This window comes from Pteronotus mesoamericanus, unplaced genomic scaffold, assembly GCF_021234165.1.
Source record: "Pteronotus mesoamericanus isolate MK-2021 breed Mesoamerican mustached bat unplaced genomic scaffold, CSHL_Meso_final scaffold_232, whole genome shotgun sequence".
Taxonomy (NCBI): domain Eukaryota; kingdom Metazoa; phylum Chordata; class Mammalia; order Chiroptera; family Mormoopidae; genus Pteronotus; species Pteronotus mesoamericanus.
The window spans coordinates 24622031-24648510 of NW_026555311.1; the positions used below are offsets into that span (position 1 = coordinate 24622031).

Sequence of the window (26480 nt, forward strand, 5' to 3'; positions counted from 1 at the left end):
TAAAAAAATGCCTAATATTAGAACATAAATTGTCAACTAATACCTGGTTGAAAATTAACATTAAAGAAATTGCATCAAAAATTTGCTATATAGATTTTACCTTTTAATTAGGACAAACCTAAAATAATTGCCCAAATGGAAAAAGAAGAAAATGATAAATCATCACTACTAAATCTTGAAAAAATACTCTTAAAAATTTTTATGGCTATGTTCCTTGTATTTCCCAGTGTCCCTGGACAATTCCAATTTACCTCATGTATTTATTGATAGTACTCCTTTTTAAAAAGTATAGTTTACTCTCAAAGGATATAAAAATGGTTATCATAGGGTAATAAATTATATCTCCACCCTATGAAATATCACAGTCTAGTCTCATACATCGTCAAGATCCTCATGTTCTAGCATTTGGGTTTCATCTCAGAACTAAATTAACTCAGTCATCCAAAGGCTGAACAATCCATGCTCAGATTTTAGCTGCATATGTGACTCAAATGAAAATGAGTAGTTTCCAAACACTACCCACCGAGCCAACTATTGGCTTTATTAAGGAGATTAATAGTGAGAAGAATCTCAAGGTCTGATTTGGAAGTTCTGGTTTGCAGGAGTTTAAAAGGGAAATGTGAGCCAAGTTTGACTTGGTGAGACTGAAGCAGAAAACAACTTTTTCACTTCACCGAGTACAGAATACCCTCCCCCCACCCCCAGCAGACTTTTTCATTCCTGTCTTCATTTATTTATTACTATTTGGAGAGTAGTTAGTGGAGGCAAGACACTGATCTAAGCACTGCATCAGTTTTGTCAATCGTTTTAGGCACTTTATGCTAAATTTCTGGTGGTTTTCAGCAATGTGATACTAGATATCAGATTTTGTTGAAGTTAGCCTCTGAATTCCCCTCTAACACTCTTTAGAATTGTCCTAATTTGGAATTACTCTATTCAATAATTACAAAGATTATTCCCATGTTAAAAATGTTAAATTATTGCTGCTTTAAAAAAAATATTACAAGTGCATTTCTTAGAACAAGCAAAAGAATCAGTAGCCAAGCTGGATATAGTTGCAGCATCTTTTACTCAGCAGTGAGCAGACCATCTATTCAGAACATATAATTACTCAAAAGATTAAGGCAAAGCCACAAGCTGTTTGTGTGTTTACTTGCCACATTCTCTAAAGCACTTGGCATTTCAGTTGAAGTTACCATGTAGTACACGATTACTTGAGGTTTCTGTGTAAAGTATTAAAGAATATTTTAATTGTTTCTTTTATGTTTAGATTTACACTTTTAACAAAATATTTTCAGAATATATTTTAATACACATGTATCAAATGTCATACATTCAGATTCTTTCTCTGAGGGAGTTGAGCCTTGGGCTGAATGCACCAGTTTGACTTAATTCCCTTCATTTTCTGTAAATGTTTGCATATCTTCTGTTTATTTCTCCTCTCTCCTTACTTTCTTGGAATTCTTATTTCCTATCACCATACTTTTCCACAAAAGGAATGTTGGGGTTTTTTTTTTATTCTAATCATCACTAGTTGAGTGATTACTGTCACTGCCTTCACTGACACTATCACTGTCACTTTCACTTCCATTGTTGTTGCCATTACCAGACTTGCTCTTACTGTCACTCTCATCACTACTGTCAGAAGCACTGTCACTGCTTTCGCTGCTGTCACTGCTGTCGCTGCTGTCGCTGCTGTCACTACTGTCACTGCTATCACTGCTGTTGCTGCTGTCACTGCTGTCACTACTGTCACTGCTGTCACTACTATCTGATTGGCTGTCACTACTGTCACTGCTGTCGCTGCTGTCACTACTGTCACTGCTATCACTGCTGTCGCTGCTGTCACTGCTGTCACTACTGTCACTGCTGTCACTACTATCTGAATTGCTGTCACTACTGTCGCTGCTGTCGCTGCTGTCACTACTGTCACTGCTATCACTGCTGTCGCTGCTGTCACTGCTGTCACTACTGTTACTGCTGTCACTACTATCTGATTTGCTGTCACTACTGTCGCTGCTGTCGCTGCTGTCACTACTGTCACTGCTATCACTGCTGTTGCTGCTGTCACTGCTGTCACTACTGTCACTGCTGTCACTACTATCTGATTTGCTGTCACTACTGTCGCTGCTGTCGCTGCTGTCACTACTGTCACTGCTATCACTGCTGTTGCTACTGTCACTGCTGTCACTACTGTCGCTGCTGTCACTACTATCTGATTTGCTGTCACTACTGTCGCTGCTGTCGCTGCTGTCACTACTGTCACTGCTATCACTGCTGTCGCTGCTGTCACTGCTGTCACTACTGTCACTGCTGTCACTACTATCTGATTTGCTGTCACTACTGTCACTGCTGTCGCTGCTGTCACTACTGTCACTGCTATCACTGCTGTTGCTACTGTCACTGCTGTCACTACTATCTGATTTGCTGTCACTACTGTCGCTGCTGTCGTTGCTGTTGCTACTGTCACTGCTGTCACTACTATCTGATTTGCTGTCACTGCTGTCGCTGCTGTCACTATCTGATTTGCTGTCACTGCTGTTGCTGCTGTCACTATCTGATTTGCTGTCACTACTATCACTACTGTCACTGCTGTCACTGCTGTCACTGCTGTCGCTGCTGTCGCTGCTGTCACTATCTGATTTGCTGTCACTACTATCACTACTGTCACTGCTGTCGCTGCTGTCACTACTGTCACTGCTGTCGCTGCTGTCACTATCTGATTTGCTGTCACTATCACTACTGTCACTGCTGTCGCTGCTGTCACTACTGTCACTGCTGTCGCTGCTGTCACTATCTGATTTGCTGTCACTACTATCACTACTGTCACTGCTGTCGCTGCTGTCACTATCTGATTTGCTGTCACTACTATCACTACTGTCACTGCTGTCGCTGCTGTCGCTGCTGTCACTCTCTGATTTGCTGTCACTACTATCACTGCTGTCACTGCTGTCACTACTGTCACTGCTGTCGCTGCTGTCGCTGCTGTCACTACTATCTGATTTGCTGTCGCTGCTGTCGCTGCTGTCACTACTGTCACTGCTGTCGCTGCTGTCGCTGCTGTCACTACTATCTGATTTGCTGTCACTACTGTCGCTGCTGTCACTGCTGTCACTACTGTCACTGCTGTCGCTGCTGTCACTACTGTCACTGCTGTCGCTATCACTGCTGTCACTGCTATCACTGCTGTCTGATTTATCTTTGCTGCTGTCTGATTTGCTGTCATCACTCCCGTCGTTACCATTGCCATTACTGTCACTATAATTAGCATCTGATGTGCTGTCACTTTCATCACCTCCTTCCCCTTTTGAGTCATTGTCATTGCCATTATCTTTTGATTCATCAGAGTTATAAGATGTGTCTCCTTGGTTACTGCTGTTATTGTCATCTTCAGAGTTGGCATCATCATTGCCATTAGACTCATCACTGCTATTGGCATCATCTCCTTGCATGGATTCATCATCAAACTCGTAACTATCATACCCATCACTGTTGCTGTCACTACCTGTTCTGCTCTGTCCAACATTATTTCCAGGTTCTGATTTCTGGCCAGGTCCTTGAATATTGTCAACCTCTCCTTGTGTCTTAACATTTCCATTGCCTGCAATCATCCCATGCTGTCCTTTACTCTCTTTATCTTTGTTGACTTTCCCAGCTTCTTTGGTAATATTGTTTCTGTTGCCACTGCTGGGACCTTCAATTTCTATTCCCTATGGAAGAATGAAAAAGAATGGTTGATTAGGAGTGTTATACTGCAAAGTTGCATTGGTCTGAGGAAGAGTGGCTGAGGAAAGTGACCAGAGAAACAGAAGTTAACTTCCAGTACTTCAGAAGTATCTGTTGGTGAAAATGTGTGTTATTCAGTACTTGAAAGTTCTCTAGTTTAGATTATATAAGAACCCAGTCATGTTTTTACCTAGTAGGAATTTTTATAGACCATTACATGGTACAGCCATTATTTTCTAGAACTGTAACCAACTTTTCAGACATGTCTGATTTTTAAAATAGTTTTACATCAAAATCTGGTAAGGACTCTGGCTTCCCCATCCAATATTCAAGAAATTTAGGAACAAAAATACATGAATGCCTGTCATGATTTATTTTTGTGATACCATTAATGGGGTGGGGAGGAAGAATTTAAACTGTCATTAAAACAAATCAACTTCACACACTAACCTTTACTTGGCTCTTCCCATTAGTACTTGGCTCTGATTCTTTGGTCGTTCCACTTTCCACATCACTGTTTTCTCTGTGATTGGGTTTTCGGGCGCCCTGTGTTCTTTTGCTATCATTTCCTTCTAGAATACCATCAGAATCCTCCTCACTGTTGGAGGCATTGTCTCCATCCACGTGTTGGGCATCTTCTTTGTCTTCAGGGTCATCGTCTTCACTACTGATTGAATTTTGACCTAAACTGTTATCATTATCATCTTCTTTTCCATGGCCCTGACCCTCCTGGCCCTTGCTATTATCAGTGTCCTCCTCTCCCTTTCCTGTTTCTTCACCTTCATTATCACCAGAGCCCTTGTCTTCATCCATCCCCTCATCTTCTCCATCCCCGCTAGGACTCCCGTCAGAATTACCTAGGCCAGTGTCCTCTCTATTGCCAGCTCCACTTCCCCCTGGCGTTACCTTTGCCTCCTCATGACCATTTCTCTCCCTTTCTTTCTGAGGTGTTATTTCCCATGCAGCACTCTCATTTCTACAGGAATTCCCATTTATGCCATCCTCATGGCCTGTACCATTACTGCTTCCAGCAATTTGGTGTTCATCTTTTTTGACAACAGTGGCATTCTCACTCTGACTTGCATCTCCAATAGTCCCACTTTTTGAATCCTCATCAGTATTTCCCTTAATATCGCTCCCATTCGCTGCTCCAGTATTGTCAGTAATCCTTACTTGTCCCCTAAGACCATTGGCTGTGGTGCTATCTTCCTTTCCATGTATCCCATCATGACCATATGTTTCTGGTCCTCCTCTGCCCCCATTCTGATCCTGGGGATTCTCCTCTTCATTTACTAATATGGAAAGTGTAGAAGAACTTTTCCCTCCTACTTCTGTCCACTCAGAGCAATTTCCCTCTACTTTGTAACCATCTTTGGTATACTGTTGCCTTCCCATTTCATTTTCATGTATGGGGACACCACTCTCTTTGGTGGTATCATTAGCATTTAAATCATCCTGAAAAAAAATTTCAAAATAAACTGTGAATATCATCTTCAAGTAACACAAACTGAAAAGACCAGCATCAATTTTGGGGGAGGGTAATGTAATCAAGACACCTTAGAACCACGTTTTATATGCAATACCTGTATTGGCACTTTTGGTTTTGCTGGAAGATTTAAATTCACAGATTTGTCAACAGCATATCTCTCCAATGACTTGATTTGAGGAACCTACCAAAATCAAAAAATGCTTATTTTGTGCACATGCACACACACAGACACATACACACATTTTTCCCTAAATGAAGAAAAAAAGATATAGCACAAAGGCCAAAGTATGTTCTAATCAGGTAAAAAAAAAAAAAAAGAAGGGACTTTTTATAGGGCTAATGTGGAATTGAAACTGGCATACACATATTTTTTCACAGCAGTGTTAGCAATTTTACTGAAGAATTAACCAAACCATTTATCTCAACTATAGAGGAGGAACAGTCTTTTCTAAAGATGAGAAGATAGACTTTTGACATTTCTGTATAATAAGCCTTTGTAGAGCACCAGACCCACACTAGTATAAACCTGTCCAAAACCCCTAGGAGAACAGTTGGTATAAACAGAGCCAGTGCAGAAGAAAATCAAGTAATAGGCTACTTCTATGTCCTTTAGAAGCACATTTGAAACAGCTGAGAAAATTCTCAGCTGTATAAACACCGAAGTGTTTGGTATCATGAAAACGTATCCAAATGTTAACCATTGCAGCTGGCTAATAAACTTATATATGAATGGTTGAATTTTGTTAATTTTCTTTGTTGGTGTTTATCTGATATTCCAAATTTTCTACAGTGAACATACAAAAAATTATCTGAGTAAAAATGTTAGTTTTCTACTACGTAAAAAAAATTCTATTTTTTCCGCTTTTTCTTCTTGAAAACTTCTTAAACAATACAGGCTTCACTGATATTAGAATGAAGTTCAGAGAACATGAGCAAAGATGAATAAAATCTTCATGATTCTGAGCCTTGAATGTAAATTGATCTGAATGAAATTTTAAATAAAAATCCTTATGAGCAACATGAGTTTTCATTCGAGAAATGAAAGCATGTATTTGAAGTCATTTTTGGTTTTGATGAGACCCCAGAGATGTCTTGTCAAGTTTTTCATGCAAATCTAAATGTTTAGGCTCGGTTTATCTGCAAAGTCATTAAATATATATATATATTTATATATCTATTATATACTGTATATAATATATAATTATTAAATTATTATATAATATAATCTGTTATGTTATATATTTATTGTATATTATATATAATAAATAATTATTATGTTATTATTATATATAATATATGGATATATATTTAGGAAGGCATACTAACCGGAATGGCCCATGCTGCTGCCCAAATGCTAAAATATATGATTATCTTCATTTTCTTTAGAAATATTAGTTAATGGCTGTTTTCAAAAAAAGAAGAGCACAACATTACTTATAAAGAAAAGATAATAACCATAGTAATATAATATTTGCTTGGTAAACATTTGCCTCTTTCCTGGGCTAGAAGTATTTATCGCACACGAGAAGGTGGCTGTCAACTCAATGCTCCTGGTACCTGGAGGGTTCATAGAGACATACAAGGCATCATCAAGTCCAGCTCTGACACAGCCACATAGACTGTGTCTGCCACTGCCAGGAAGGGAAACTGCCATGTAGCCACAAAGTCATAATCATAATTTTGTCCTGCCGCTGTTCTTGACGGTAATAATCTCTCTCTCTTCTGAATAGTTTTAATCAAGTATTAACTAATTGTGCTAAGATTGTGCTTAAAAGATGAAGAACTTACCATCCCCTCTCCAAATTCATAGAATTGGGCTATTCTAGACTGTAAGGGGCAGGTGTGAGGGAGCCTAGGCTAATGGAGAGAACGCAGAGCTTGGATTTACAGACCCGAGTTTGAATTCTACCTTTGTTACTTGAAGTGTGAATCTGAGAAATTTAAGCACTTTATTAAGCCTTTTTCCTCCATCTGAGATAATAATAATATCTGCATTTTGAGATTATCTCTCACTGTATTGGCAGAAAAATCTCTGAGAAGCCTTCTCTGACTCCATTTGAGAGGGTGTTTCTCTCTCTACCCAGCAGCTCTGCGCACCCCACTGGTATCATACTATGCTGTTTTAAAATAGCCTGGTTACTTACCTGTTCGTCTGCCCCACTGGGAGCTCCTGAGACCCTGGAGGATGTGTTGATAGTCGTTATATTCCAATACATAACACATAAAAAATTTTTATGAATATTGTTGATGAATTAATACTTATTAAAATAAGCAATACCTGCCATTGTCCTGGGCATTTAGTAATCTTGTAATAAACGGTAGCAATTATTATGAGGGCATTCTAAACATATGATCCATTATTCCTGTTAAAACTCATATTCAGAAGTGGTCAAATACATATTCTGATACATTGCAATAGGCATTGTATAGTCCATGTGAATCAAAAATTTAAATTTCTATTTACTGCAAATTGGATTGCTTGATGTAATGATGCCTTTCCTGTAGAATGGAAAGGGGAGTTTTACTCCTATTTCATGAACTCCCACTGGATTTATAGGTTATAATGCTACATGCTATAAAATAGCCTTTATTGAATTTAATGTGGAGAGTGAAATGTAATAAAACCTCAGTGAACATCAACTCCCATCGACTTACTGGTATTTCTTCACAGGAGTGAGGACACAGTTTTAGAGTTACTGACAGAAAACAAAAGTGCTTATTCTTAGAGCTGCTCAGCATAGAGCCAAGACCTGCTTCCAAAGTGCTATAGATTAAAAATGAGGCTGAGGTGATCTCAGGAGAAGCATAACACAGAGCTCTGGGCAAGGATGTTGAAGGGCAGCTGTTCAGTATGCAGGGCTTATACTGTACTTTGCAGTCCCAAACCTAATTATTACATAGACTCTGCAGAAGGCCAGTCTACACCGTGATTTGGAAGAGCCACGGTGTCCTGAAGAGGTACCATAGTGAAAGCCAGTATTACGTGCATCCCATTTCTAAACTGCAGTCCAGAAATCTGACCATATTAGGTTCATTTCAGATACACTCCAGAACAAACGATGCACAGTAATGCCCATCATTGTGTACACAGGTAGCTTAATGGCTCAAAAGACTCCTATAGAAATGGCCTCTGTTTTGTCAGTCTGAAAGCTGAGGCTTAAGAATTGTGTGAATCTCTAAGGGTCTAGTCAAGGAATGGGTATAAATGACCCATGGACATGAACAAGAGGGTTAGGATTGACTGTGGGAGCCGGGGTGGGTGGCGAAGGGGAGAGCAACTGGGGAGAATTGGGACAACTGTAACTGAACAATAATAAAATAAATCAATAAATAAAAAATAAAAAATAAAAGGTCTGGCTTGCCATAAAAAAGAAAAAAGGAGAGAGAATTGTATGAACCTCCTTCAGATTATTTCATGTATTGTCACAAATGAAATGAGATTTAGAAATTGCATAGTTAATTTGGATAGTTTTTTTTTTTTAATGAAAAGCAAAGCCTAATTAGGCCCTGTTTGAAAGTTCAAGATGGATTTTTAAAATCTGAGTTATTTAATTTCTTAATGAAAGTAACCAAAGCAACCAGATAATTATCAAATTTCCATTTTGATAATTATCAAAATAATTTCCAATAATTTCCATGTCGGTTTGCCAATTTTTTAGTAACATGTCTTTCTTTTTTCAAACTTACCATACTGTAAAATGGAGGAGTGTGAAAAGAAGCTAGAATCTCTAGCTATTCTAAGTAGAAGTGTTTTTAATATAGTTTTTAAAACTCTAATGTCAATTGGCAAAAAAAAAAATTTAAGTCAAAAGTTATTTTTTTAGGAATCCAAGAAGTTAAATGGAAACTTAGATTCATTTATTCATTCAACAAACATTTGAAGGCCTAATGTGGACCAGATACTGAGCCCTGGAAACAGATAGGAGTTCCTCACTGAGTGGATTAAACAGACTTTGAAATAAGTGTAACATAATGTGTTAAATCAAATTCATGTTTATTTCTTTAAAAAGTATGTATTTAAATGTTACTATTGCTATTTAAAAGAGGAAGAGATTGTTTCTTTTTTTTTTCATTCAATTACATCTTACATTGCAATGGTGAGGCTAAAATATGGCTTTAACCAGACTCAAAGTTCTTAAAAATGGTTTTTCTGAATAAAAATAACAATAGTGGAACTTTACTGAATTATACATAAAAGAGTCTAATCACTCATCCTGTTATTAATATTTTACATTTAAAATATTTGCTTCATCTTACATATACTCTTTCTATTAGTAACTGAAAAAAAAAACCCTACCTTTCAGTAATGCTATATTTTACTATATGGAATTAGTATTTCTTACTATATAGTTTTTCATTATCTTTTAATACAAACTGTTGATATGACAAGTCAAAAGTGGAGGAAAGAAATATAATCATACAGGGTTATTCACTTCTTAAAATCTACTTGGCTCCTCTGAAATTCAACTTTCTTTCTAAAGACATCTCTTGGTCCTGAGTAAAGAGGATGTTTCATCTTACCTTAAAAGCCTTCAAAGGGACTTTGAAAATCCAGGATTTCTTATCTTTTTCTTTGAAGACTGAGTGGCACACTGTACTGGACTTTTGCAAAATAATTTTGTACCTGCCGAAATTTAAACTCAGTTTGATAATTTTCTCAACCAATCACTGTTTAGGATCTCTGATATAGGGTTATAACGCGTCACCATGCCTATGAAGCACATAATAACTTCCTCCACTTCCTTCACTTGCTGATAAGTATTTGCTCACTGAACCATTTGGTTCCAAAGGGACTAGATTTACTTTCACTTAATTAAATACCTTTTGGGAGGCTGTTTTGCATCTTAAATATAGAGAATCAGTGTAACATATCTGAAAAGAGCCACTTAAACTCTGTCACCCTGACATTTCTTGTCTTACTAAGGTTGGCAATCTAAGAAAACTCTAGGTTTCTTTAGTAAATATGACTGCCTATTTAAGATCCCCGTCATTCCTGAAGTAGGTATTAAAGTTTCTGCGCTATAATTCAAGAAACTGTCCACATACAACAGCCTTGACTTTGCCCTGAGAGGCGTCTTTAACAATCTATAAATAGTAACTCTGTGAAATCTCTCTGACCTAAACACTATGAGAAGTTTTAAAATGTATCAATTTATTATTCAAACTAAGTTTTAAAAATAGATATTCAAAATATTGTGAGGTAGTTAGATGTGCAAAAGTATGTACAGAGGATTTAGCTCTCAATTATCTGTTATCTGTCAGCTGTGGAGGACAAAAGAGAAAACCGGATCATATTCCTAGCAAAAAGCTTTGGTACCTGAACTCTGCATTCTGTCAAACCCCAGACATGTGCTATGATTCAGTTAATCTCTAAACTGTAACTTCATTTTGTGAGTTCAAAAACCTGACAATTTATACCTTTCCATGAATTTGTTCAGAATTTTCAGGAATAATCTAACATTTTTGTAGGTTGTAACATCAAAGGATATGAACCATGTTCCTATGTAATACCACCCGACAGTAATACAGAATAACTACAGAATTTATATACCAGACTATGACAGGGAAAGCAGTCAGGGTGAAAGGGAGTAGGGGGAATGAAAAGAGGATTTGCCTTAAAGCTAAGTTTTCATAGCAATCGCTTTTTTTTTTTTTTTTTAAATTTAGACAGCATGGTTATGTGGGTGGCTTAAAAGACCTAACCAAGTTTTAAGGCGTCTTAGGTCACTCCGAGGAGTAACACAACACCCTCACTCACACACACACACGACAGTGGATATTAGTGAACTGAACCTGCCTTCCTTTCCCTTTAATTTGAAAGAACATGAGTTATAGTCAGAGATTTCAACAGTTGATAGAAATAGTAGACAGATAACAAGTTTTAAAAAGAAATAACCAGCTTGATCCAACTGACATTTACTGAATACTTTATCCAACAACAGCCAGATAAACATTCTTTTCAAGTATAGGTGGAACTTTTACCAAGATAGATCATGTGCTAGGTCCCAAAACAAACCTCAATAAATCTAAAAGGATTTGAGTCACACAAAGTATGTTTATTTATCACAATAGAATTAAATTAGAAATCAGTAACAGAAAGATCTCTGGAAAGCCCCAAAAATTGGAAGCTAAATAGCACACTTCTAAATAATCAATGTGTGAAAGAAGAAACCAAAGGGAAATGGAAAATGAATTGAAATTAAGTGAAAATAAAAGCACAACAGTTTATCAAAATTTGCAGGGTGTCACTAAAGCAGTTTGTAGGGAGAAATTTATATCACCAAATGCCTGTATTAGAAAAGAAAAAGGTCTCAAAACAATTACTTCATTTCAAGTTTAAGAAACTATAAAAATAAGAAAAAAACTAAATTCAATTTAAGCAAAAGAAAAGAAATAGTAAATATCAGAACTAAAATCAGTAATTTTTTAAAAAAATAGAGAAAATCCATAAAACTAAAAGCTATGTTTTTTAGGAAGTTCAATAAAATTTATAAAAGAGAAGACATAATTACCAGTATAAGGAATGACAGAGGAAAATACTACAAATTCTATAGACATTAAAAGATTAAAAAGGGAATACTATGAACAATTTTATGCCAATAAATTCAATAACTCATATGAAATGGATAAATTGCATGAAACCACCAAAGCTCACTCAAAAAGAAATAGATAACTTAATAGTCCTATACTAATTAAAGAAGTTTAATTCATAGATAAAAACCTTCTCACTATAGCCTGTTTTCATTTCATACTTTCCAGATTATCCTTTTTTTATATATATTTTATTGATTATGCTATTACAGTTGTTCCCATTTTTTTCTCCCCTTTATTCCCTCTGCCCTACACCCCCCTCCCACCAGCATTCCCCCATCCTTAGTTCATGTCCATAGGTCATACATATAAGTTCTTCGGCTTCTCCATTTCCTATACTATTCTTAACCTCCCCCTGTCTTTTTTGTACATACCATTTATGCTTATTATCTGTACCTTCCCCCTTATTCTCCCCCTACTTCCTCCTCTCTGATCCCCATTCCTGTGACTCTGTTCCTGCTCTAGTTGTTTGCTTATCTTGTTTATGTTTTGGGGTGTTTTTTTTTGGTTCAGTTTTTGATAGTCATGAGTTTGTTGTCATTCTACTGTTCATAGTTTTTGATCTTCTTTTTCTCAGATAAGTCCCTTTAACACTTCATATAATAAAGGTTTGGTGATGATGAACTTCATTAACTTGACCTTATCTGGGAAGCACTTTATCTGCCCTTCCATTCTAAATGAGAGCTTTGCTGGACAGAGTAATCTTGGATGTAGGTCCTTGCTGTTCATGACTTTGAATACTTCTTGCCAGGCCCTTTTTGCCTGCGAGATTTCTTTTGAGAAATCAGCTGAGAGTCTTAAGGGAACTCCTTTGTAGGTAACTGTCTCCTTTTCTCTTGTGGCTTTTAAGATTCTCTCCTTATCTTTAATCTTGGGTAATGTAATTATGAAGTGCCTTGGTGTGTGCTTCCCTGGATCCAGCTTTTTTGGGACTCTCTGAACTTCCTGGATCTCCTGGAAGTCTATTTCTTTTGCCAGACTGGGGAAGTTTTCCTTCATTATTTTTTCAAATAAGTTTTCTATTTCTTGCCTTTCCCCTTCTCCTGATGACACCCTTATGATTCAGATGTTGGAACATTTAAAGTTGTCCAGAAGGTTCCTCAGCCTTTCCTCATTTTTTTGAATTCTTGTTTCTTCATTCTGTTCTGGTCAAGTGTTCATTTCTTCCTTCTGCTCCCAATCATTGATTTGAGTCCCAGTTTCCTTCCCTTTACTGTTGGTTCCTTGTATATTTTTCTTTATTTCACTTTGCATAGCCTTCACTTTTCCCTCCATTTTGCGACCATACTCAACCAATCCACTGAACATCCATATTACCAGTGTTTTCAACTGTGCATTTGATAGGTTGGCTATCTCTTTGTGGCTTAGTTCTATTTTTGGAGCTTTGATATGTTCTTTCATTTGGGCCATATTTCTTTGTCTCAGCATACCTGTTAGGTTGGAAGGGGCAGAGCCTTAGGTATTCACCTGGGTGGGGCAACCCAGGTTGCTTTGTGGTAATGCTGTTTGTGGAGGAGGGGTCCAAGAAATAACAATGCTGCTTGCTTGGCTCTCTGCTGGCTTTCAATCACTTCCCCCACTACCCACAAGTAAATTGGGCCCTTCTGGTGCTGATTCTCAGGTGGGTGGGTTTGTGTATGGTCTAGGACCCTGTGGGTCTCTCCAACAAACTCTTCTTTGAGACTGGGAGTTTCTCCTGCTGCTGCAAACCCCACAGATTTTTACAGCCAGAGGTTTTGAGGCTTGCTTTTCTCTCGCTCAAATCCTGGATTGCATGGTCTGTCTCAATCCCTAGCTGTTCCTCTGGGTATATCTGCATGCAGATGTGGGACTGCCTGGTCCACCAGCTGCTGCCTTACCACTTGTCCTCTCTGCCCTGGCTGCCCATCTCTGCCCCTATTACCAGTCTGGTGAATGATTTTTCTTTAACTCCTTGGTTATCAGACTTACATACAGTTTGATTTTATGGCAGTTCTGGTTATTTTCTGTTTTTAAATTTGTTGTCCTTCTCTTGGTTGTGCAAGGAGACAAAGTATATCTCCCTATGCTTCCATTTTGGCCAGAAGTCCTCCAGAATGTCCTTTTTAATCTAAGCAGGCAGCATTTCTATTGATATGAATTTTCCAAGAAGCCTTTCATAGATTTCACAAAGATTCACTTAGACAAAAGTCATATCCACAAATTTTTCTGTCCCTATGGCTTTTGCTCAGATAGCTAAAGGGCAATGCTCTGAAACTACTTAAAAGACTTGGGTGTTCTTTTTTATTTGTTTTGTTTTGTTTTCTTTTTGAGTGAAAAGGTCTGTGAGGGACACTCTTTATCTCTTGTGAATGGATATTCTGATTTTTTGATAACTTTCCCAGCTTTCAGCAGAGGGTTGTAGAATCACTCCTTCTCTCTTCTTTCTACAGTATGCTATTCTTACAGCGAATCTCTAAAATTTAGCATCGTTTATCATTGAAAAGGCAGAGAATTTTCAATATCATCAGGTCCTGGTATTTTCTTGTTTAACAGTTTTTCTTTCAGTGTATTTCTCTCCTCTTTCATTTTACTGTAAGCAGTAAGAATATAGGCAGCATCCCCAACACTTTCTTGGAAATATCTTGAGCTATATATCCAAGTTCCTTTCTTACAAGTTCTGCTTTGCACATAACTGAACGGTATAAGTCAGGTAAGATTTCTGCTAAGCTTTCTGCCAAGAGGATAACAAGAATCCTCATTCCTTTACATTTCAGTAATGCCTCACTCATTCCTTTTTGAGACCTCACCAGCAGCATCTTTAACATCTATGTTTCTATTAACAGTCTTCTAACCTCCACCCACTGTCTGACTCCAAAGCCACTCCTACAGTTTAGGAATTTTTGTAGTAGCTCCCCCACTCCCATATACCAAAATCTGTGTTAGTTTTCTATTGCTGCCTAAAAAGTCACCAAGTATACCTCTGCTTTTAGAGGGCTCATCTTAAGGTCAATTGATTAGTAAACTTAATCACATCTGTCAAATCCCTTTTGCCACATAATGAGACAAAATCATGGACATGATACTTCATCATATTTACCCTTTCTCCCCATACTCAAAGGAGAGGGGATTATACAAGGGTGAAAATTGTTGGGGGTCATTTTAGAATTCTGCCTACTATACATTTTAATCTGTACTGAAAGAAAATAGATCAGTGGCTTCATTGAGGGGGAGGGCAGAGGATGGAAAGAAGGGATTATAAAGATCATAAGGAAATTTTTGTGGATGTTTTTCATTGTCTTAATTGTGATAATGGTTTCATAGGTATGCATATATGTCAAAATATCAAACTTTAAATATGTGCAGTTTATTGTGTGTCAATTACCACCTTCATAAAATGAATAAATAAACCATTTCAAATCCTGTAAATTGATAAGTTAAAACTATGGCTTTAATAAGGGCTCCCAAAAGGAAACATAAACCCTAATTTATTATGGAAACCAAACAACTAAAATTTAAGATCTGGACTTAGATTTCCTTATCGATTTAGTAACTAAACAAGTTATCTAAAAACCCTTAATTAGGATTGTTATTCTATTCCTAGGAAAGAATTTAGAATGGAACTCTTAACCTAGTGGCAACTCTATTACCATGACTTTGAACTATCTGCCTTCCTGTTTTCTTAAATTTGGATAAACAGTAGCTCAGCCAAATGTCAAAACTAAGGCAAGAATAGCAATTGCAGTACAGATGCAGAGAGAATGTTTTAATTCAAATTTTTCAAGTTGACTCGAACTGGTTCACAAGCCAGCAGAAGGCACATGTGTAGCGGTTCTCTGTGTGGGCAGATATACAACATCCCAGCAGGACATCTTTGATTGGTGTAAGTTTAAAGGGCAAAAACCTTCAGTTCAATTGCCCAATATTAAATTAATGCCAGTGCAATTGGGAAAACATAAACAATACTAATTTTTGAAAAAACAGCCACAGTTTTTTAAAAAGTGGTAACCATTCCTTCTAAATTTGTTATTCCATTTCCCTCAGGTCTACATTTGGCATAATGTTCTGCAAAATATCTTTATTTTAAAAAACATTAAAACTGAATCTCAAGTAACAGACGTGTTTGTGGGCCAGTCTTAGCTTCTATTGTCTTATTATGACTGGAAACACAACAGTTACTAGTCCACATAATCTTTTCTTCCTATGATAAAAGAAATACTTTAACTTTTCTCCTTTCACATGCACGTATTTTTTTTAAACTGTTTCTCTGATATTGAGAGCTAATAGAGAGTAATAATTAAGATCAGAGGCTTTGAAGCCAGATATATCTGGGTCAAACCCCCACTCATCTCCTTACTTACTGAGTGCTTTTAGAAAAGTAACCTAATCTAAGATTCAGTTCCTCACCTGTGAAATTATGTTACAGTAATAGCTAACACTTGTTGAGCACTTATATATACATAACAGTCTAAGGCTATTATCTTGTCACCCTTAAAATGATCACACATAATAACACCATTATCTACACCATAGAAATTAAGAAACCGGATCCTAAAGTGGCACAACCAGTAAGTGACAGAACCCAGACTTAAACCTCAGAATTCAAATGTAGAACCTGACTCTTAGCCACTGCACTAAATTAACTGTTTACTTCTTAATGATACTGTGAAGGTACCACATAGAAAACCACTCAGTGTCCAGCACACACACATAAGTACTAATAATGGGAGCTATTATAAATTTCATGGTTCTTCACTAAGTCCAAGTCCTTTACTTGTCACTGACCAAATTTTCCTAGGATTATTGGCAAAGTGATGCCTTTTAAATAAGACCCCAAAACTGTGACAGTTATTTTATTCAATACTATAAGTAAATTACTACTCTTTCATGAAAACAAAAGTAATGGCTCTCATTCTTTCTCTCCTCCTGAAGGCTAAAACTCCTAACAGACTCACCTGCCTCCAGTCTCTGAGCCCTGCTCCCAAATCTCTTACACAAATGTCAGTGATCTTTCTAAAATGCAGATCTAATCATGTCACCGCTTAGATTCAAACTTTTGAGTGACTCTTTACTCTGGCTTAGAACATCTTAAACCATCTAGCTTCACCTTGGGCCACTCTCCTTTGAGAAGTTTTGAGACCTAGTGCATGAGCAACATGTGCTGGAAAAGTCACAGAGAAGTGCACCAAAGACATGGTTGGGATCAGGTTGCTAGATGTCCTGAACACAGAGGAATGTCCTGTATTTTAATGATTTTTCCTGCTCTCCATATTGACTTTGTGAAGATCACGTAAATGTCTTGTACTCAACTCTTCTCAGTAATCACAAAAAGGTGGCAATTTATACTAGTTTTTCACCACAGTAATTGGTACTTAAACCTCTTATCTGGCAACATTAGCCAAATATCATTTCTCCACAAATAAAAATCTGTACAATCCAGTTCACTCTCTCTTGCAGGTTTGTCTGAGGCAATAACAAAAGGAGGCAATTAAAATTAAAATACATATTTTTTCATATATAAGGAAAGAATATTTTTTGGCCAAAGTCTCAAGTGATGAACAGCCAGCCACTATTAATTGATGGTAACAGATTGGTACACATGCCCTGAAAATCAGTCTATCAGTGACAGCCTCCTTCCAATAACTATGCTTCTGAAAGGTTGTAAATCAATGATAGCCCAAGCTTCTGGAAGACTGCCAATCAGTGACAACCCCATGCTTCTAGACAACATCCAATTAGTAAGTGCTTCATTCCCGTGACCATTCTAGGGGGGTTGAGGGACTAGGTGAAAAAGGTGAAGGGATTAAGTGCAAATTGATAGTTACAAAATAGTCATGGGAACGTAAAGCACAGCACAGGGAATATAATCAATAACTACAGTAATTATGTTTGGTGCCACATGGGTCCTGGATATATCAAGGAGAGCACTTTGTGAAGTATATGATTGCCTGATCACTGTGCTTTACCCCCAAAACTAATACACATTAATATTAAATGTAAAATGTAATAAAAATTTAAAAAAGAAGGCTGTGATGTGTCATATGGAGAAAATATGTGTTCGATGAACTTCATTAAGGCATGACTTATAGTGCTGTTGACCATTGAGTTCGATGTTAGTGTGCTTAAACACAAATGCACATAAAGCGAGGTTATGTATTGATCGGTGGATGAAATGTGACCAAAGTCCAGCAGGAACTTAACCTTGTATTTCCCCTGGGAGCAATGGTTCAGTATTCACTAATTCAGTGTTCAAAGCAACTGAACAGAACATAACTACATTGATAGCAAGAATTGACTCTGTGTGTGTTTATATCAGAAAAAATTTACATGAACTATAAGAATACCCTTACTATGTGTGACATACTTTCATAATCACTCTTATGTTTCTTTTTTAATACTGCTTATGATTGCTTCAATTCCCTGAATTGATTTGCAACCCACTAGTAGGTCATAATGGCAGTTAGAACTAACACTGTTCCAGCACACTCAGAAAGAAAAACCATTTTTCTCATATTAGTGAATAAAGTCAGTATTCATAGTTTATGTGAAAGATAATGGGCCAAGTTAAATGATTGCATCTTGAAAAAATTTGAAAAGAGAAAGAAAGAAAGAAAGAAAGAAAGAAAGGAAGAAAGAAAGAAAGAAAGAGAAGAAGGAAGGAAGGGAGAAATTTGAAGAGTGGTAGTAGTAGCTTCTAAGGTTTTTATTAGTTTTCATTTTTTTAGATGCCATGTTTGTTTCTATTTTTCCATTGGATATGCATCAGCTGTTGAATGTAAGGATCATTTAATTCGTGGACACCATTCTCTTTCTGACATTTGAAGGAGTTCATAATCTTCTATAGATGAAGCAGTAAGAAATGGTGGTAACCAACTTTGAGACATTAGACCAGAAAATTTTCATATGTTAAAAAGTGTATAGTTATTCTTTCCATGCTGAACAAGACTGACTTTTATACTTTCAGGAAAATATTTGAATGGAATAGTTCTGTGTGGGCTACTGGTTTGAAGGAGAGGGAGAAAAACAAGATTGCCCAAACTTTGTTCTTCTAAGTTATTGGCCCAGTGGGAGATCAGTTCAAATTAGTCTGTTCTGCTATAGTAAAGGTAGATTTTTATTATGATCAATAATTAGTTGCCAATAAATAACAGTGCATTAGTCAGGATAGGATAAACTACACTGCCTAAATAAATAAGCCCCTAAGTTTCAGTGGCTTAGTATAAGAGACTCATTTTTGGTCATGTCATAATTCAGAGCAGGTTAGGTAGCTCTCCTGTAGGCAATGACTAAAGAACCCAGGTTGTTTCTATCTTGCTCTACCATCTTCTAGCTTTAAGGTGACCTTGGCGTTACCTATCTAAATATGGGGAGGGGAAGACAAAGAACATAAACGTCTATTGTCGGTAGAGGTATGCCTCATCATATTGTGTTTTACAGATATTATGTATTTATACACCCAGAAGTTTTGTGGCAATCCTGCATAGATCAGGTCTATTGCCATCATTTTTCCAATGGACTTAGATGATGGTTAGCGTTTTTTAGCAATAAAGTATTTTTAATTAAGGTATATGTACATTGTTTTTTAGACAAAATGCTGGTGCACACTTCATAGACTACAGCATAATGTAAACATAAATCTTATATGCACTGGGAAACCAAAAACCTCATGTGACTCATTTTATTGCAGTATTCACCTTTGCAGTGGTGTAGAACCAAAGCCACAATATCTTCAAGGTATGCTTGTATTTCAGGGATCAGGTCTGGAAGTGGTCCTTTATTTTTGTTCACTTTCTGTTGGCCAGCACCAATTCACAGAGCCAACTCCACTTCAAGAGAAACCAGGAAGTGTGGAGGCTCAGTCAGATATGGGAGAGCAATTAACAGTCTCTGCCTCAGGCAAAAAAGGGTCTTCTGGCCTCCAGTTGTGGAGGGGGCCTGTATCTTGGTTTATTAGATGTGGCTGAGAACAATTTAGATAGCTCTGAACCACCGTTTCACTCTCATCATCATTGTTATTATTAGTAAATATTATTGTTATTGTCATTAATAAAAATATTTGAGGTCTTCTCTAAAACTGCTTTAAAGATGGTTCTAAGAAGGAGTCAGGCCAATGATGAGGATTACTCTTATATACATCTTGTAATATCTAGAATTAGCTTCTTTCATAATGTAGTTCATAGATAACAGGAATCGAAATCACCTTGATTCAAGTTTTTAAATATAAATTTAAAAATAAATATAAAAAGGAAGGGACGGGGAAAGTCAAGGAACATATAGCAAGGACTCATGGACAAAATCAAAGGGGAAGAGCTGAGGGAGGGAAGGAGGGAGGGGACAAGGGAAAGTGGTGGGGGGTAGGCAAAGACAAATGTATTTGAAAAAATAAAATAAAATTTAAAAAAGAAAAAAACAAAATAAAGTCATATTTATAACAGTGAAAAAATATATATAAATTTGCTACAAATGCAGATTTCAGGGAACCACCTCTGACCTGTTAAATCAGAATCTATCTTGGTGGAATTTAAGAATCTGCTTTTTAAAGGTGCTTCTCAGATTTTTTTTTGCATGTGTGCACTAGTATTTGAGAGCCACTGCCCAAAAAGAGAACTGAAATGCCTTCCACCTCAAAGCTCAGTCTGCCTGTGATTACAAAATAACTTCAGATCTGAGAGCCAATTACAATCTTCTTTTCTAAGTGATAAAAGCCAAAGATAGAAAATTCTATGATTTAAACTGTCATAACGTTGGCTGAAACAGATGATGACAGAGCTCAGATGATCAAGGCCATAAAAATAAGAAAGCAAGACAGGCTTAACTTGGACAGCAAAACTCCTCAAAACTTTAGTGTGTGTGTGTGTGTGTGTGTGTGTGTAAACCTTATTTCTACCACTTCCTTCCTCATCACATTTTCTGATTCAACCCTCCCCCACCATTCTAAATGCCTACTGAAAAAATATCACCTGCCAATCTAGTCTTTTGTTAATATGAAATAGTATAACCACATCCTCATCACAGTGCTGTTATGAGGATTCAATAAGATAATGGATATGAAGTGCTTAACTCACTTCCTGAAATCCAAATAGCTACATCAATGCCAATAATTGTTAAAATCTAACATAAGTACAGACAGACCCATAGTGTTACTGGGTTGCAAAAGTAATCTCACAGTCACCCAAGAAATTCAAGTCCCTAATTCTCATTACTCAGGGAAGGGTTGTGAATGGACAATGTGTGTGACTCCAATGGACACACCATGGCATCTCCCAGGAAGTGAGTTAGGAATGCCAAGCCACCCCAGTGTCCTCTGTCATAGAGTATTGCCAGGGTAAGTGATATATAGTCTAACTCCTCCATTGCTACCACCCAAGACACCCACTAGGAAAGGGTTTTAAACCAAATGTAAATCAGTGGATAACATGCCTACAATGCCTCTTATAGATATGGCCTTTGACTCTCTTCAAACAACAAACCACCGATCAGTTCAGAAAATAAAGGAGTTCAATTTTAGTGGGCCTATATGTCTCCTCACAAGGATGTGGAGAGAGAGAAAGAGCCTAAAATGCCTAAGGCCACAGGAAGAATCAGAATATAATATTTTGTATGAGTTGAAATAAACAAAGGCTAACTAGAACAACATTCCCTTTACCTTTGGTTTGTAAGATCTGAGAAAAGCTAAAAATAAGACTATTAGTTAACACTGAAAATATTCTTCCAAAATATTAGTAAAATTATCAAATTAATAGAAAAGAGAAAATGGCAAATTAATAGAAAAAGAGAAAAGAGAAAATTGAAAAAGTTTTCAAACTGTAGGTTACAACTCATTAATGGATCATGAAATCAATATTAGTGTATTTGTAATGAAAAAATAGAATAGAATATGGCATTATATATAGTAAATATATCTGAAAAAGATTTGTTTCAGTTTGAATGTGTATTTGGGTTACAATGTAATAACTCTTTCTTATAGTGGACTGTAGTGGGAAAGTTTTAAAAATGTGTAGCAGAAAGCTAATTGCTCTGGAATCACAAGGAGTTTGAGTTGGAGTAGCCGTTACCAGTTTCCCCCAATAACGACCTCTTGCAAAACTATAATACAGAATATTAACCAGGGGAGAGACCCAAGATGGTGAGGGGTAAATGGAAGCTACGTTAACTTCCAGAACCAAACTGGAATTAAACTAACTTAAAGGAAAAATGTCCTGAATAACTAAGTGAACACTAGCTGGAGAGAAGCCTTATAACCAAGGACAGACAGAAGAAACCACTTCACCACAATGAGACTGATAGGAAGTATGAAGGCTCAAGAGGGCTGGCTGGGCTCCCATGGGCAACAGCTGAAGTTCCAGAGGGATATTTCAGTGTCCAGTGAGGGGAGGTTCCCTGTGAGAAGTGTGGGATCTAAACACATCCCCAGCCTAGAGCACCAGGACTGGGAGAGGAACCCAAATAACATCCGGCTATGAAAAGCAGCAGGTTTTTTGTCCACCAGGGAGAGATGGCTAGAGATCCAGTGAGCCTCTTAAGGGGCCAATGCACAAAATTTCATTTGCATCTACTTACCCAGGGCTCTGGCAGAGGGTGGGCAGAGTGGAGTAGAAATGCATGAGCAGAATCTGGGCTTGGTAGCTCTGTAGAGAGAGATGAAGGGTCAGCCACCAGGATCCATGTGTTGAGCCACTCCCCACACAGTAGGAGCCATCTTTCTCAGGCAAAGCACTCCCTTAGATGTGGCATCAGCCTGAGGGGAAGCAATAGCCCCACCCACAAGAATTACTCTTCCCCACCCTGTGGAGCTTAGGCTGAGCTGCTAAAGAGCACAGTTGGAAGTTACTCAGTGATTAAGTTTAACAACTAAAGCAGATCTCTGGGAGCCCTGAGACTTTAGCTGACTCTCCCTTGGGCTGGGTGCTGGTAAAAGCCAGCCTTGGTGCACAGCCTGGTTCTTTCTGCAAACAGCTAGGCCCAACAGGGGGAGCCACATGCTGTGGAATGCTGATAGCTCCAAACAGGTTGCCCAGAGCCAGTCACAGGCAGCATCCGACTTAAGCCCGAACCAGAATCTTTGCAGATATACCTAATACATAGAAACAAATGCAAAGAGGCATCCAAAATGGGAAGACAAAGAAATAGACCCTAAATGAAAGAACAAGAGAATTCTCCAGAAGAAGAACTAAATGAAAAGGAGACAAGTAATTTATCAGATACAAAGTTTAATGATTATAAGGATACTCAACAGCATGAAAAAAGATTTAGAAACCATAAAAAAGGACCAATTCTTTATTGCAGAAATAAAGAATGAAATATCTGAAATAAATAATATACTGAAAGGAAGAAACAGTAGATTAAAAGAAGCAGAGGACTGAATCAGTCATTTGTAAGACAAGGTACAAAAAAACATCCAAGCAGAGCATCAAAAGAAAAAAAGAATTTAAAAAAATGAGGAGAGCTTAAGAAACCTTTGGGATGACATGAAGCATAACATTTACATCATAGGGATGCCAGAAGGAGAAGAGAGTGAGCAAAGAAAGGACTGAGACCCTATTTGAAGAAATAATGACTGAAAACTTCCTTAACCTGGAGAAGGAAAAAGTATATTAACTAAGATATTGATTTGGATACACTCCATAGATCTTATTCAGATTTAGGTTTCCTTGTATGTGCTAACTATGATTAATTAATAATGGCTAAAGGGTAAGCTTGAAGGTTGCTTCGAATCCTGACTCAGAGGGAACAAATGTTCCACACAAGTTGCAATGCCTGCCATTGGCCCATGTCCGGGGAGTGGTGACATGTTTGCTACAAATGTGTTGGCTCTAAAGTAAGTGAACATTTAGAGCTAATGCTTAGTGAGGTATAACTTCTGTTTTTATATAACTTTTTAACATACCAAAATCCAAAGAAAGGGTAAAAAATTATCTCTTCATCAGGAAAGAATATGAGCAGTTCCAACATATCCAACATCCAAGACTAGTTAGAGTCTAGTCTTCTCAGCAGAAAGAACAAACCTTTCTATAATCAACTATAAAACTATAAAATTATTCTTTGAGCACCTTTGAGTAATTGAGCTATTTTCATGCTAAGTGCCTGAATTACTGTTAAGATGAAATAGGAACATCTTAAATAGGAATATCTGTTTGCTACATTTTTTCCACCAAATCTATGTAAAAATCATAACATTCATCAATTTAATTGAAAGATGAATGAAAAAATTTGGACAGAATAATCAACTTAAATTTTTTTTCTTAAAAGACTTTTTAAGTAGGTTTAAGTATAAGGTAATAAGGTATAGAAAGTGTTCACTTTCAGAAAATCTCATATTTGACTCTTTCATACATGGAAAAGCTGCTTTTAAATGTCTGAAACTTGTTGAAGAAGATAGTTTGATATAGCGGAAATGGACCAGGACTTTGATTCTTTTTGCCTTTTGGCTTGGCAATTTGCTATCTTAAAGGAATTATCCATATAAAGCACCTAATACAGTACCTGGCACATAGTAAAAGACAAATGTTTGCTGCAATGATGATGATGATGATCATGGTTCTTAGCTTTCTAAATTTTAGTAAACCGTTTAACATGTCTGAACCTCAGTTGTCTCATTTGCAAAGTGGAAGATGTTGAATGATAATATTGCCTTTTATGACTACTTCACAGGATTATTGTAGGGGTGAAAAAAAATGTATGTTTTTGAAAACATTTTATAAACAGAAAAGAAGTGTAGATTTGTTAGTTATTATTATTGATATTAGTTTTTTCCCCTTTTTGTCTACAGAAAAGGTAATTGTGCATAAATGTCCTGGCATCTAGCTCTGAGATGGTTCACGTGGTAGATACTGCTGAGTGAAAGCCCGTGGCAGTATTTTCCACTATGATGGCTCCATGCTCCTGTCTCTAACTCCCTCTTCCTGCTGTACTTCGCTAACACCTCCAGAGCATTAGTGAATTGTTCATCTCCCCGGAGACTGCAGCTCTCCTCCATTCTGGTGTAGGTGTGGTAACAGGAGCAGGTTGGCAGAGAGAGGATAGATGTGGGCACCAAATCAATGGGCAGGGAAAACTCCAGGAAACTGGAATACACACTCACAAAATGTTTAGAACAGTCTTACTATTCCAAAGAGCATTGCAAATTAAATTATTTCTAGCTGAAATTAACACATGTCAAAGTTAGAATACATAAATCAGTATCTCAGTGATGCATGTACTCAAAGAAGATATTATTTCATACAAGCAAACCAATTCCTTCATCTCTTTTTTATAGAGTACCCTCTCACTGATTTCAAAGGATATGTTCCCTGTGGGAGACACAAAGTGGGGTGAGGACAAGAGAAAACTGATCGGATTCTGGAGGCCTGGATCTTCGCTTGGAGTACTGCCAAAGTGCTCCAAGTCAAAAGGGAAATTTACCATCCTTTCTGGTTTGTTGGGCCGTAATTATGTATGTACTTTGTCTAAATTGGTGGCTGTTGTGTTTCAAGGGACAGGAAGCTATTCCACAGCCATCTTCAAAGTTGGAAGATATATGATAACAAATGTCATCAACATGCTTAAGTTGCAAATTGAGGGAGAATTGATTCATTACTCAGAACTGTTGGTGTGTTTCCAGCAAGACTATATTTTCTCAGTTTCTAAAATCATATCAAATAATAAAAACAGTAAAAGGACATGAGATCACAGTGCAAACTTTGACTTAATCAGCACAATGTAAAATCACATTTCTAAAATGACTGATTTGCACAGATGCTGGCAAATCATAAGAGAGTCTTAAACAGGCACACTATGAATAGCAGGAAATAATGTACTTTGTAAATAATTGTTTAAAACTTTAAGTTAAATTACATATTTTAATAACAAAAATAGCCTGATAAAAATAAGAAAACAAACTTCTCTGTAGGGCAATAAATAGAAGCAGTTTTAAGGTATTTCCAGATTTCTTGAAAAGGTTAACACAGAATTTTGAGAAACATTATCCAATGTAAACATGAATGGTAACAAGTGACCTTATTCAACAGGTCACTTCATTCAATTGGTTGAAATATATTTTACGGAAACACTAAGCTGGGCTTCATTCACATGTTCTTCTCCTCAGATTCCGAACCATTGTTTTCTTCGATGGATGAAGCAGACAAATGATGTAATTATCCTTCAGACCTGTGTTGTGGATTTGTCACATTAGGACATGGGACTCGGGCCTCCATCAAGTCCTTGTCCAGATACTTATACAAATACATTGGCACTCTTCTAAGGAAAAAAAGCGTTCTGCTATGTCTTCTAACCTGGACATATCTGGACATGTCCAGATCCTTAACTTTCTTAAGGATTTTTTTTTACCTTTGTCCCTATTACTTGATAACTGAAAGATATATAGCTTTAAATAATTACACACAATATCCGCACTTTAAACACTGAACAGAAGCCTCTATTTAGAAATAACTGTGCCCAGGTACCCGCTAAATATCTGGTTGAGGAAATAACACTGAGAAAGTCTGAGGAGCATGTTAAATTTTCAGATTTCTGTGTTGTTTTATTTCTGTATAAGCTGGAGAAAGTAAATCTTTTCTCAACTAATAATAATAGCCAAACTTTACTGAGAATCTAATATGTGCTAAGCACTAAGAGCTTTACATGTATTAAAGGAATTAGTTTATTTAATTCTCACAAAAATCTCATGAGGTAATCATCTTTATTATCCTCATTTCATAAATGAGGACTGAAGCATTAG

General features: G+C 37.0%; 1 protein-coding gene across 1 annotated transcript; it reads right to left on the minus strand.

Moving 5' to 3' along the window:
* Positions 1-1520: 1520 nt before the first annotated feature.
* DSPP (dentin sialophosphoprotein) lies at positions 1521-6592 on the minus strand. Its single transcript, XM_054591555.1, has 4 exons — positions 6542-6592; positions 5310-5396; positions 4177-5181; positions 1521-3710 (listed from the first exon to the last, which is right to left on the minus strand). Exons 1-4 carry the CDS (start codon positions 6590-6592, stop codon positions 1521-1523), a joined length of 3333 nt encoding a protein of 1110 aa, XP_054447530.1.
* Positions 6593-26480: the final 19888 nt, after the last annotated feature.

Excerpts from the sequence above, each read along its gene's own strand:
- DSPP (XM_054591555.1), bottom strand. The coding sequence starts at position 6,592 with ATGAAGATAATCATATATTTTAGCATTTGGGCAGCAGCATGGGCCATT. Across the intron at positions 5,397-6,541 it reads CAGCAGCATGGGCCATTCCG|GTTCCTCAAATCAAGTCATT; the intron begins GTTAGTATGCCT and ends TGATTTTGGTAG. Across the intron at positions 3,711-4,176 it reads ATGGGAAGAGCCAAGTAAAG|GGAATAGAAATTGAAGGTCC; the intron begins GTTAGTGTGTGA and ends ATTCTTCCATAG.